The sequence below is a fragment of the Glandiceps talaboti genome, chromosome 8 (assembly GCF_964340395.1).
Source record: "Glandiceps talaboti chromosome 8, keGlaTala1.1, whole genome shotgun sequence".
NCBI classification, from domain to species: domain Eukaryota; kingdom Metazoa; phylum Hemichordata; class Enteropneusta; family Spengelidae; genus Glandiceps; species Glandiceps talaboti.
The window spans coordinates 24,257,031-24,270,222 of record NC_135556.1 but is presented as its reverse complement, the minus strand read 5'-3'; the positions used below and the strand labels follow the sequence as shown (position 1 = coordinate 24,270,222).

At 35.8% G+C, this 13,192-nt stretch overlaps 1 protein-coding gene across 4 annotated transcripts in view; it reads left to right on the top strand.

The window, feature by feature from the left end:
• The window catches only part of LOC144438658 (anoctamin-4-like), a 38,973-nt gene that overhangs the window by 19,664 nt on the left and 6,117 nt on the right, over positions 1–13,192 (top strand). Inside the window, exons 10-21 of one of the 4 annotated variants that reach the window (XR_013481076.1) lie at positions 4–93; positions 452–601; positions 993–1,029; positions 1,237–1,346; positions 2,107–2,255; positions 2,661–2,880; positions 4,191–4,320; positions 5,091–5,227; positions 7,229–7,309; positions 8,684–8,913; positions 11,315–11,388; positions 12,636–12,665. Coding sequence is in view for 3 of the 4 variants with exons in the window: in XM_078127806.1 (XP_077983932.1) it covers positions 4–93; positions 452–601; positions 993–1,029; positions 1,237–1,346; positions 2,107–2,255; positions 2,661–2,880; positions 4,191–4,320; positions 5,091–5,227; positions 7,229–7,309; positions 8,684–8,913; positions 11,315–11,357 (1,377 nt within the window). In the remaining variant the exon portion in view is untranslated. The remainder of the gene's footprint in view (positions 1–3; positions 94–451; positions 602–992; positions 1,030–1,236; positions 1,347–2,106; positions 2,256–2,660; positions 2,881–4,190; positions 4,321–5,090; positions 5,228–7,228; positions 7,310–8,683; positions 8,914–11,314; positions 11,389–12,635; positions 12,666–13,192) is intronic. The other 3 variants (XM_078127804.1, XM_078127806.1, XM_078127805.1) reach the window with 3 other exon arrangements.

Genomic DNA, 13,192 nt, shown 5'->3' with positions numbered 1-13,192 from the left:
CAGGATCCTGTCTCAGAACTACCTGACTGGTACTATCCATTCTACAGACAGTTTGTCAAGTTCATGATGTCATGTGGTATTCTCATTTTTATGGTAAGTCATGCTATCATGTCATGTGATTGTCATGTGACTTTCCATACCAGTAGACAATATGGTTAATGTCGTGTGATTGTCATGTGACTTTCTATACCAGTAGACAGTATGGTTAATGTCTTGTGATTGTCATGTGACTTTCCATACCAGTAGACAGTATGGTTAATGTCATGTGACTTTCTATTCAGGTAGCCAATGTCTGTGATTTTCTAGCAGGTTGCCATTGGCCAGTATAGTTGATGTCATGTGATTGTCATGTGACTTTCTATTCAGTTGTGGTTGATGTTGTGTGACTTTCTAATTAGGTGTGGTTGATGTCATGTGTTAATCTGTCATTGTCATGTGATTTTCTATACAGGTATGTTTGGTGATAGCCAGTGTTGTTGGTGTAATTATCTATAGAGTTATATCCAGGGTGAATTTCAGTAAGAGTACAATGGAAGAATTTATCTATTCAACTCTGATATCATCAGTGCTCAACTCAGTGTCTATTATGATCATGGGAAAGGTAGGTTTATAACTGTAACCAACTGAGAACTTTCAAGTACTAGTAGCTGGAAGTATGGTGTTTGTCAGTAGATTCCCATGAGGAAAATGGCACCACACTGTCAAATATTTCTGCCAATCATCCAATGTAATTGACACTACAACTCCCAGTGTGAGTAGTCCATTTACAGATACGAAATATAAAGGTGATGAATTTAAAGAAACATACAGAAGTTCATATTATACCCTCTGTATTTTCAAACTAACAACCAAGCCAAAAGTTATTTGACAACAAATCAAAACATTGTTATATTTCTATGTAGACTGAAAGATTCATTATTATAATATTATTTCAAAAATGAAAATTACTATTACATTTAAACTCACTTTACTGATGTATATTTTTTCCTCAGATCTATGAAATATTGGCATATAAACTGACTGACTGGGGTAAGAACACTATTTCATGTTCTATTAATTTGTAATTTTGTTGTACATAAAAGTGCATCACTCTTGGCAGTTATAAAATGGTGCAAGGCAGATGTCGTTGTGATGAAGTCAATGATAAAATACTTGAATACTAACAGTGTGTGTAGAAAAGGTGCAGATATTTTTAGTATTTATAATAATCAAAAGATTAATTATTTTTATTTGCAGAGAATCACCGTACCCAGACATCATATGATGATGCCTTGATTATCAAACTGTTTGCTTTCCAGTTTGTAAACAGTTACGTTTCATTGTATTACATTGCATTCTTTAGAGAGGTGAGTTTTTTTTATGTTTCCAATGTATCAGACTTATTTTAAACACTTTTGACTGTAATTTGATTGCTAACATTACAACTAATGACTTGATGGCCAGACATTTACATATATGTGTATAATCAACAACTAAAGCTATGTATTAAAGCATACCACAAATCCTCTGTTGACCAAAGCTGTTCATTAGCATAGTAACATTTAGTTTTCCATATGTCGTAGTTAACCATCCCTCCAGAATCACATAGTGTTCAATAGTAACTTATCAAAAATTTGTGATACCTTATAAAATTGATCTGCTTGTCTGCAACTCAAGTCCTGTTTTCCTTATCTATGGTAATTGCCAGACATTGTACAGATGTGTCATTTTCTATACCAGCTGTAGACTTGCTCCAGTCCCTGGGCTCTTTTCATTCTTTACTTTTAAGAATTATTTTTTTTTACACCAAAGTGTTCTTTTATGTGAAATGTTGATCTGACATGATTGTAAACAGTTGGGTGAACACTAAGCTCATTAACTGGGAAAAATAAAATAAAAGGTTGACCACATTTTCCTTCCCAAAATTTGAAATGAATAACAAATTCAAAACATTTGAAGATTATGAAACCAAATATCTGCCAAGGGACTGGTACCAGTCTATACCTGGTCCAGCTATGAAACCCCTATAGCAATTCCTGTGATTTCAAACCATTGAATTAGTGCTGCATTAATGTAAACATTATTATTTTCAGAATGTACTAAATCTGTATTGCTTTCTTCCCTCAGCAAACTACATCTGGTGGTATTCTAGATATGGGACCAGGCTATGAAGATTCCTGTACAAATGATAACTGTATGTCCATGTTATCATTCCAAGTATTGGTATTAATGTTATTGAAACCATTACCAAAGTTCTTCAAAGATGTCATAATGCCGTAAGTACATAGCTATCTTTGTATTTTCAAAACAAAATTCTGTTTTCAAAATAAAATGTGATTTTAAAACAAATTTACAATAATGTACAAAACAGTTCACAAAACAAGGGTTATTTTATTTCTACGCTTTAGTATATAACCACATTGGGGAGGGAGGGGGGGGGGGCAGGGAGGGGAAGGGGCAGGGAGGGGATGGAATGAAATGAACTCATAACAAATGTCATTTTGATGTAAGGGTAGATAATTACATTCCCATCACAATGGTGTGTGTGTGGGGGGGGGGGGGGGGTGGGGGGGGTGGGGGGGGGGAGTGGGGGGTTTATTCAAATGGTCATCATACTGTGAGCCAGTGGTTTCTGTATTGTAATTGGAACAAATTGCAACAACTCTTATACTTTTGAACAGCTGGGGAGAGAAGAAACTGAAGAAACTAATAAAAAGATGCAAGAAAAACAAAGTTGAAGAAGGAGAAAAAGATGAAAAAATGACCAAAATTGATGTGAATGACTTCTTGGAAAGAGAGAGACAAAAACCACCAGTTGGTAATGTTTTGAGAAGTCCACCAGTTGGAGATTTTACACTCATGGAATATAACGAGAAAGTTATACAGTATGGATACCTCATGGTAAATAAATGAACTCTCCATCAATCCTGACAGAAAATCAATTCTTGGTACCATTCCTAACAGATAATATATTCATCATGTATCTATGTTGGCTTAAATCATGTGTACTACACACAAGACAAGTTGTACACATTCAAACAGAAAATGTGGAATTTATACCCTAGTAGTTCTATGTCATGACAATGTAATTACATCATCCATTCTGCAAAGCTCAAATATGAGTCAAAACATTATTTAAATTTCAAAAAAATGTTTGTTAAATAAAGTTTGCACAAGTATAAATGTATTATTCTCCTTTAATATACATCTTCATTCTTCTGGAAAATTCTCTTGACATAAGGATTTTGTGACAAAACCCCTTCTGTTACTCACATTTTCTTAAACTGACATTTATTGAGGAATGATATCACGTTGTGTATGAGCATTGAAACCCTGGTACACCACACACACACACTGAAACCCTGGTACACCACATACATTGAAACCCTGGTACACCACACACACTGAAACCCTGGTACACCACACACACTGAAACCCTGGTACACCACACACACTGAAACCCTGGTACACCACACACACACACACTGAAACCCTGGTACACCACACACACTGAAACCCTGGTACACCACACACACTGAAACCCTGGTACACCACACACACACACTGAAACCCCGGTACACTACACACACACTGAAACCCTGGTTCACCACACACACACTGAAACCCTGGTACACCACACACACACTGAAACCCTGGTACACCACACACACTGAAACCCTGGTACACCACACACACACTGAAACCCTGGTACACCACACACACTGAAACCCTGGTACACCACACACACTGAAACCCTGGTACACCACACACACACTGAAACCCTGGTACACCACACACACTGAAACCCTGGTACACCACACACACACACACTGAAACCCTGGTACACCACACACACTGAAACCCTGGTACACTACACACACACACACTGAAACCCTGGTACACTACACACACACTGAAACCCTGGTACACCACACACACACACTGAAACCCTGGTACACTACACACACACTGAAACCCTGGTACACCACACACACACACTGAAACCCTGGTACACTACACACACACTGAAACCCTGGTACACCACACACACTGAAACCCTGGTACACCACACACACACACTGAAACCCCGGTACACCACACACACTGAAACCCTGGTACACCACACACACTGAAATGTACTGGTATATCAGATAATGAAGTAATAAATTAACTTCAACAACAACTAACATCAAATGGATCTCTCTTTTCAGTTGTTTTCCTGTTCGTTACCGTTAGCCCCACTGATCGCTCTACTGACCAATCTGTTTGATATTAGAGTTGATGCCAAGAGACTTCTGTGGTTGAATCGTAGACCAGTAGCACTTATAGCACAAGACATAGGTAATTACAGCCATGTTTTTATGGATTGTATTATGTTGTAATGTATTATGTTGTAATGTATTATGTTGTAATGTATGGAGTTCAAGTTGAGAGATAGAATATACAAAATGTGTGTAACACAGCCCTGTGTGAACACACATCAAACAAAGTTGTCATTAGGTCTGTAGATTTTACAAGCTTTGAAAACTCTAGTGACATGACAAGGTGTGTTGGGTACAGATACATAAAGATACTAGTATCACTGACAAATTTCTGTGTACAGAGACACTTGTATGAGAAAACTAATCAGGCTATAACATATCAGTGTACATGCCAGTCAACATAGGCAAACAGATGTGTACACAGGGACATTTAATTCATTTGAAGGTGCCAATATCATTTTCACAAACAAAATCTCAGAGTTTTGTAAAGTAATGTCATGTATCAAAACCCTGATAACCAGGAAAGAGTTCTATGTTAATCCCTTTATATGTAATCCAAGAAACTGCAGTTAGAGTCTCAGATTTATATCAGACTCTACATTGTACAGTACATTTGTGAAGGGTGGGTAAGTATGTAAAATCTACCTGAATGTTTCAGGTGTTCCTAACCAAAATTATGGTACAATTTATCAGGTAATATGCCTGTTTTACCAGATTTTTCCCCATATATTTACCAGCATCCCCAAACCTTAGCAAAAACACTGGTCTACATGTATGCACTTATGCTATATACTAAGTCTTAGTAATGGCTTGATAGAAAGATAACATTATGTTGTTTATTTACTAAAGGTATGTGGTATGGTATACTGGAGTTCATCAACTTGGCTGGTGTGGTAACCAATGCATTTCTAATTGCGTTTACATCCAGTTGGGGCAGGAACACATTGTCTTTGACATGGAAATTATGGTATATCATTATATTTGAGGTAGGCTATTTTTCATCTTCATCAAATAGCAATATACTGTCTTATTTTGTATAGATTGAAAGCATTGTGTGGCTGTCAATTTGGTAATTCTCTCCTTTTGGACATAATAAAGACAAGCTTCAAATCTGGATATTTTCCAAAGCAAACTTCATACATACTTATTTGAACACACTCCCTCTATGACATGATGCAGGTAATACAATGTCCCTCTATGACATGATGCAGGTAATACGATTTAAAGAAGTCTTGTTGGTTGACCCTTTCAGATCTATTAAATAGAGCCATGTTTTTTTGAGTCTGGTACATTAGAAGTCCTTAAGATTTATTGATTTGAATTTCTATGTGCCAATATGAAATAGTTTTTTCTAACATTCGATATCCAAAATGTAACATACTCCCTCAACGTGCAAAGTCACATGAACTTTTGTTTACTACTGATACATTAAGCATGTCATGTCTCATGTAAGTAATTGGCCCAAAACTGACCAAGTACGGGCAGAGTTACGAGCTCGCAAGTCTCAAGTACGAGTGATGTCACTCATACAGAATGAACGTACACGTACGCTGCATATCACACTTACACATGTTACATGCACTCTCAGACAAATGAAACGTACCGTACTACATAGAAACCCTTTTTAATGAATTGTACTTATTTAATACTAAAACTAAATACTGAGTTGAATATAAGATTGTTGAATTGAATATGTGTAGAATAAATCAAAAAACGTATTTACAAGAAAGACGACGACGTGGTGGACAGCTGATAAGAACGTATTGTTGTCATGGTTGCATCTATAAATAGTGTTCACTGACATGTAAATGTAATCAAATTGTATCAATGTGTATAAAACGATGTGTCCGCAATTTAGCCACTCAATGAGAAGAAAAAATAAAGTTCAGAAAAACGAAGTCAGGGGTTTCTGTTTCATTGCACGGCTGTCTGCTGCTTTTCTGGGTAAACTACGGAGCAATAACAACTGGGTAGGTTCACAATCAGGCTGCGACTCTAGCCATAACAAAAACGAAGAAAGCATAGCTGCCGCTTCGCCGTGCAATGGTACTGGTTCACACGGGACATCTTTTTCGGCTTTAGGTTCACGATCGATTGAGGATTCCTTCCTAGACATCGCAGATTTATAGGTAGGCCGAAGCTGAAAAAGTTTTACACCTTTGAAAATCTTTATTGGAAAAAGAAACGAAACTCCTTTCACTTCTGACCGACAATCATCTTTTCGGTATCGCAGTCAATCATCAATGGTTGCGTTACATCTCATGCCGACAAGTTGTTTGAAAGTCGCCACTATAGTCAGAGTGTGACATGCCGTTCTCACCATTTCACAATCATCTCAAATCTTTTATGAATCATACAAAAGACAACGGGGCGGTCAATAGGAGAACAACTTTATTGAGATGTTATTGAAGGTGTGATCGTTCCAATGCACCCGATGCAGTCGTCTTTTGCTCACGTCATTCAAATGGTGGACAGTGATTTTATTATACACACTGTAACTCCAAGACAAACCGCGCTCATTCACAAGTCGATCGTCATTCATCAAACTTCAAATTTTTACCGAAACATTACTTTGATATCAGAACAACAAATTTTTTCGTGGGACACGTAGTCAGCTCGGATGACCGATCAATTCAGATATTCGCCACGTACTCGCGGAATACGACAAGCGAAAATTAGGCCAACTGCAAGAGTATGACGTCACCCGTATATGGAAATTACGAGTTCAGACGTCACTCGTACTTGAGACTTACGAGCTCGTAACTCTGCCCGTACTTGGTCAGTTTTGGGCGAATTACATACCTCCATGTCTTTGTAGGTGTTTTCTTTTGAAGAGTTACCAAATTATATCGCATCAAATTTGTTTTAAAATAATAGTCTTATTACAATATATAGACAGACATAAATGTTTTAAAACAATTTGTAGTATCATTCTTTTTCTCACTGTTTTGATTTGACATTAAATGTTCCTTGTTTATATTTGACAGCATTGTGTATTTGCCATCAAGTTTGTCATTGCTTACATCATTCCTGATACACCAACTGATGTCAGTCTATCAATGCGAAGGGTAAGGTCACTCTTTTAGTCTCATGACAGAATAAACACCAAATCTTTGTAAATTGTATTTTTGAAATGCTGTATCAAACCACACAGACACAGACACAGACAGACACAAACACACACACACTCACACACACACACACACACACACACACACACACACACACACACACACACACTATCAGGTACTTTTGTATGGATGGTTTGGTGTTGTATATATGATACATACTTTACTTTTAAGTAAATACTTTCTTACCACACTTCTGCTGCCTCTTTCATTTTTTACACTTGTTGTCTCCAACACTGTTTTCATCCTAACCCTATGATGTGTGTCCAGCACTATACATATGGGTTAATTTTGTCCATTTTCTTTGCCTCTCCAGCGCTGCTTATCCTTTCCTAAGTGTTTACGTTTTTGAGGTAATTGTAAAAGTCCCTGTCATGTCTTCACTTGTGTCACATTTCACTGTTCATTGTTTTCTAATATCTGGTCACATGCAGTCAAGCACACTGCGTGATGAACTACATTTTGTATGTGCTGTGGATGTGTTGTCTATATTGCCTTCTTGACGCCATTCAAAACATCTTTCAGTGACCAATGTGTTTGCTGAGAGATGGCCATAATAGGGCTGTATATATTTAGAAATAAGTATGCAATGGTAATTAATGTCAGACTTCAAATCCTAGGAGTAATATGCCAATGTAGCCCATTTCAAACCCAAACTTTGCCATGTATTAGCCTTTTCTTTGGAATATTCAAACGTGTAACCAATTGAAGACTACATACTATTAGATACAAAGTGACGCTGCAAAGAATGGTACATCTATGATCTCTACATCATAAGGAGTGACACCTCACCTTCTGTCTGTCAAAGCATTGTATTAATCCTGTCAATATCACTCTCTTGCCCTGTACTTTTTGTAAGGAAGTGTTTGGTTTGTATTATGACACCATTACCAGTTTGATACACAGTATATTTCATTTTGTCATTATAAACTACCATTCCATCCCCACCCTGGCATCGAGTCTGTTCATGTTTACACCAATACCACTAATAGAAGTCTGAGGTAGCATTTAGTGCAACAAAGATTACATAAGTACATTTTGTAAACCCATTTACTCAAAGGATGAATGAGCACAGTTTAAAATTTGTTCTTGACATAAGTGATTGCGAATAGAACTCCAGAATACAACACATAAATAGAAAATACTGCCACTAAACTTCAATATAGATGGCAGGCTGGAAAAGTGACTCTTTACTTTGAAATCTCAAATGACAAAATCAGAAAAGACACAGAACTAGATGCTTTGCCCATGTCTGTCTTGTCGTTATTATGAACTCAACAAATTGTGATATTTCTATTTATTACTCATTTACAGGAAAAATACCAAGTGACGAAAATCCTGGAAACAGCTGGAATAATGCCATTGGAAGAAGGAGCCCCTATGATAACCAGTGCTTCAGCTCATTTAGCAACAGATTATGGATCAGGTATGCCAGCTGGTGGAATATCCCACTTATCCGGATATCCCTCACTGTTTGATAAACATGGAGTAGCCTACGCCAGTCCAACTAAGAGTAGTATGGTTGATGAACCAGATACAGCAAGGTATGATACACAGTTTAAAATGAATACTGAACTTAATGTTGGTGTCATTGATGCTGAAGACAAGGTAACAGAAGACAATGATGTAGTCCCACAACAAGCAGTCTATCAAACTCCTGAAGGTGGTGGTAGTGGTAGTCAGACTTGTAATGATGGTGGTGGTGGTGGTGGTGGTAGTAATCAGACTTCTAAAGGTTGTGGTGGTATTAGTAGTAGTCAGCAGAATAAAGACACTCAAAGAGACAACACAAGTCATCCAGATCTGCTGCAACAAATGCCAATTGATTATAATGATGAAATGTATGCACACAATAGTAATGATGATGATGACAATGGCGATGAAGAAGATGATGATGATGAGGAGGAGGAGGAGGAGGAGAACGATGATGAAAACAATAATATAGATGGTAATGGTGAAGGTGACAGTAACAATGGTGATAAATATGATAGAAATGATAACAGCAACAATAACACGAATGCTGAACCAAGGGAGCAAGCAGTCTAACTACTTCTGTACTCTACCCAAGGTATATGCATGCATGTGGTAGATTGGGATATCGATTCCACTGTTGGCTCCAATATTGAACACAGGTTGCTTATCATAAATACAGCAAGTAATTATTCAGGACACTTGACAGTCTATAATGTAGAGTTAGAGTGTTACACATTGCTAAAATGTGCTCTGAATATTCATGATTCCTAAGTGCTAATATTTCCTTCAGATTATAGTCAGTGTACATTTAATAAATATTCATGTCTGCCAAGCCTAAGACCCATGCGGCTATGGTGTTCCACTGAAAGAACAAAAGAGGTGAACAAATAGTTTCAATTTGGTCTTTGTTGGCAATCGAGTGAAAATTACATGATGTTAAATAATGAAACGACTCTCCAGATTTCAAAGTTTATGAAAATAAGTTTATTTTGTATCATAATGTTTTTTTTATATCATATCTCCTTGGTGACAGCTCTACTAGTTCTTAACCACAATTCAACATATTTCCACAGATGGAATGACATATGTTTTCCAACATGAAACAAAAGTAACCATCAACAGTTATAAAGTTACAGACTGCCTTTGTAATAAACAGATGGTTGAACATTTTATTAGTTGTGGCCCAACAAGGGTATTTTCATGCCAAATACTGTGCAGCGACAGTAATTTCTTTGATTGTTGTACTTTGTTCATGTCATCCTGTGTTCAATATTGGAATGGTTTTCTGAGTTCATTATCATATACCTTTTTTAGATTTGATAAATATTTCCACCCTGAGTTTACCACCATGCATAATACCCACTCTGAACACCAACATATTAACACACAACAAAAGAAAAATGTCACACCTGGATTTAAACTATCAAGCAATCACAGTGTCAAACACCTACCAACCATCTGGACCACACTATGTTTTACCCACTACAATTGAATCCTACAACTAATATCCCTGTGAAATAAATTTACACACTATATGGAGTACACCTACCCAGCTCAGACATACACACACAGTTATGTCAGTACTGCACCTGCAAAAAGTTACAAGTGATTTCTATCAACCTACCAAGTTAGCCTGCCTTATGCTTTTCTAAAACTATGTACAGCGTGTGACAGGCAAACTTGGTTGTGCCAGTTGTAACTTTACACTGGTACAGCACTGACGTAACTGTGCATGTCTGAAGAGGGTAACTATCAACCTATCACACAGTACAATATGTCTATAAACCACCTGGAATACACTCTGAATCAGTCATGCAGTACAGCATATATATAAAAGCACCTGGTGTACTCTATCATCCAATCACCTACTACAACTCATGTACAAACCACCTGGAATATACTGACCATCCATCATGAAATACGACATACCTAAAACCACCTGGAATACACTATCAACCAATCATACATTACAAAATATCTGCCAAACCACCTGGAATACACTCTAAACCAATCATACATTACAAAATATCTGCCAAACCACCTGGGATACACTATTAACCAATCATACAGTACACAATATCTGCCAAACCACCTGGAATACACTCTAAACCAATCATGCAGTGCAACATATCTACAACCTACCTGGACCCACACCATCTACCAATCACCTGAACTGATGCTACAAACCAATTCTATCATAGAAGTAGACACCCATAAGATAACATTGCTAATCTGCATGTTGCCTATTTGTGTTCTTAACCATAAACTTCACATTATATTTATATTTAATACCTTGTTTTAGATCAATGACACCATCATAAGTTCAAAACCAGTAGATTTTTGAGTAATTTTTTTAAAATTTATATTTTGTAAATGTAAACTGTGCTGTGTGTTTGTAAACCTGCTTGTTCTTGCTAGTGTCTGTGTGTAATCCGTAACTCCCTCTTTGTGCTATTTTTCCCCCTCTGGCAGAAGAAAGAAAGGCAAGCGATACTTGTATCCCATATGGTCGTGAGATAATGGAAAGAATGGCCTTTGAATCAATGGTAAATAAGGATACATTCAGCTAAATTCAATTATCAGAAATACAATATCATACAAAATTAACTTTCCATTCTGTTGCTCTTTTTCCCCCATCAATTAAACAATATTATGCAATAAACTACTTAAAAACAGTGTGTTAACAATTATTCTAGATCAGTGTAACCAATATTTTTGTACATAACACAAACAATTGTTATTGTGTACGTTTACAAATTTCATTACCATGACAATCTGACAAATTTCATCATTGTAATTTACACAATCAATTTAATCAATATTGTCACTTTATTTCTCAGTTTCACTATTATCATCGTCAGTGAGTACTTTATATCACCAACATCAACCCTTCCTCTTCCATCTTCAAGGCATAGTATCATAAAATCATTTTCATATTAATACTACAATCATTTTTACAGTCAAATATCACCTGGCTCATCCATGTCTATTAAATTAATAACTACTGTAGGATAATGTAAGATTTTTGTTAAAACACTTAAAATCTAAGATAATTGTTCAGATGCATATATATATATATATATATATATATATATATATATATATATACATGTATATATATATATAAGCTCTCTCTCTCTCTCTCTATATATATATATATATATATATATATATATATATATATATATATATATATATATATATATATATATATATATATATATATATATATATATATATATATATATATATATATATATATATATATATATATATATATATATATATATATATATATATAAGCTCTAAGATAATTGTTTAAATGTCTAAAATCTAAGGTTATTGTTCAAATGCCTGAAACTTGAGATTATTGTTCAAATGCCGCGGTACAACCATAAATGATTACATGTATTCAAACAACTAAAGCTAAGATTATCGTTCAAACCGAATAAACAGTTCCTTCTTTCCGCTGCAGTGTTTTTGTTCAGGATGGTAAATAGGTACAATATACATGAGTTCTCAAGATGACTGTACTGGGGTTTTTCAACCAAAATTATGGTTCTAGATATGGAAATCTACAAAATTGTTTATTAATTTCTGCCATGAAATTCTCAGGAGGTGGTCAAATATATGTTGTATGTGTTTCTTGTTTGTTTCATTGTTGTCTGTGTATAAAGCATGTAGAAAACACTGGATCCATGTACCAGTATTTTTGAGCTTCCATTGCATACAATGTGGCATTTATTTGTGATTGCTCCATGTTCATTTTTCATTTTATTTTCAATACTCACAGTAAGAAAAATAAAAAGAGGGTAAAAAGTGGGTAAGTCTGTAACAAATATTTTATGCTTGTATTTGTGTACATCTAATCACAGTGGCATAATCTTCAAAACATTGGCTTCCACCACTAACATTGCAAAGTTCAGTGCAGCAACTATTGGGGATTTTATTTCAGTTTCTCTGCAAACAGCAAACTTAAACCTAAAATGCAACAACCTTTTCATATAAACTCTAGTGCTAGAACTGGAATTGGAACTGCCTCATCATTCATAAATTCAAACATATGAATTTACAAATTTATATGTTATGAGAAGCATGGTGTTGTTCAGTGTACCCTCTAATGATAGCCACATTTTGTTGTTTTGAGTCAAAATGAGAAAAACTGGCATTTCTAGTGAGTCACCACATAGTAAGAGATAGGGGAACATCAATTTTTGGTGTGTCACTAGAAATTATGTGCGCCAGTGGCATGACAAATTGGCTTAGAGGGCACACTGGTGTTGTTTATCATTAACATCAATACTAATATTCATTTTTTAGTACTAATCATTCATGTTTCAAGCTATTAGT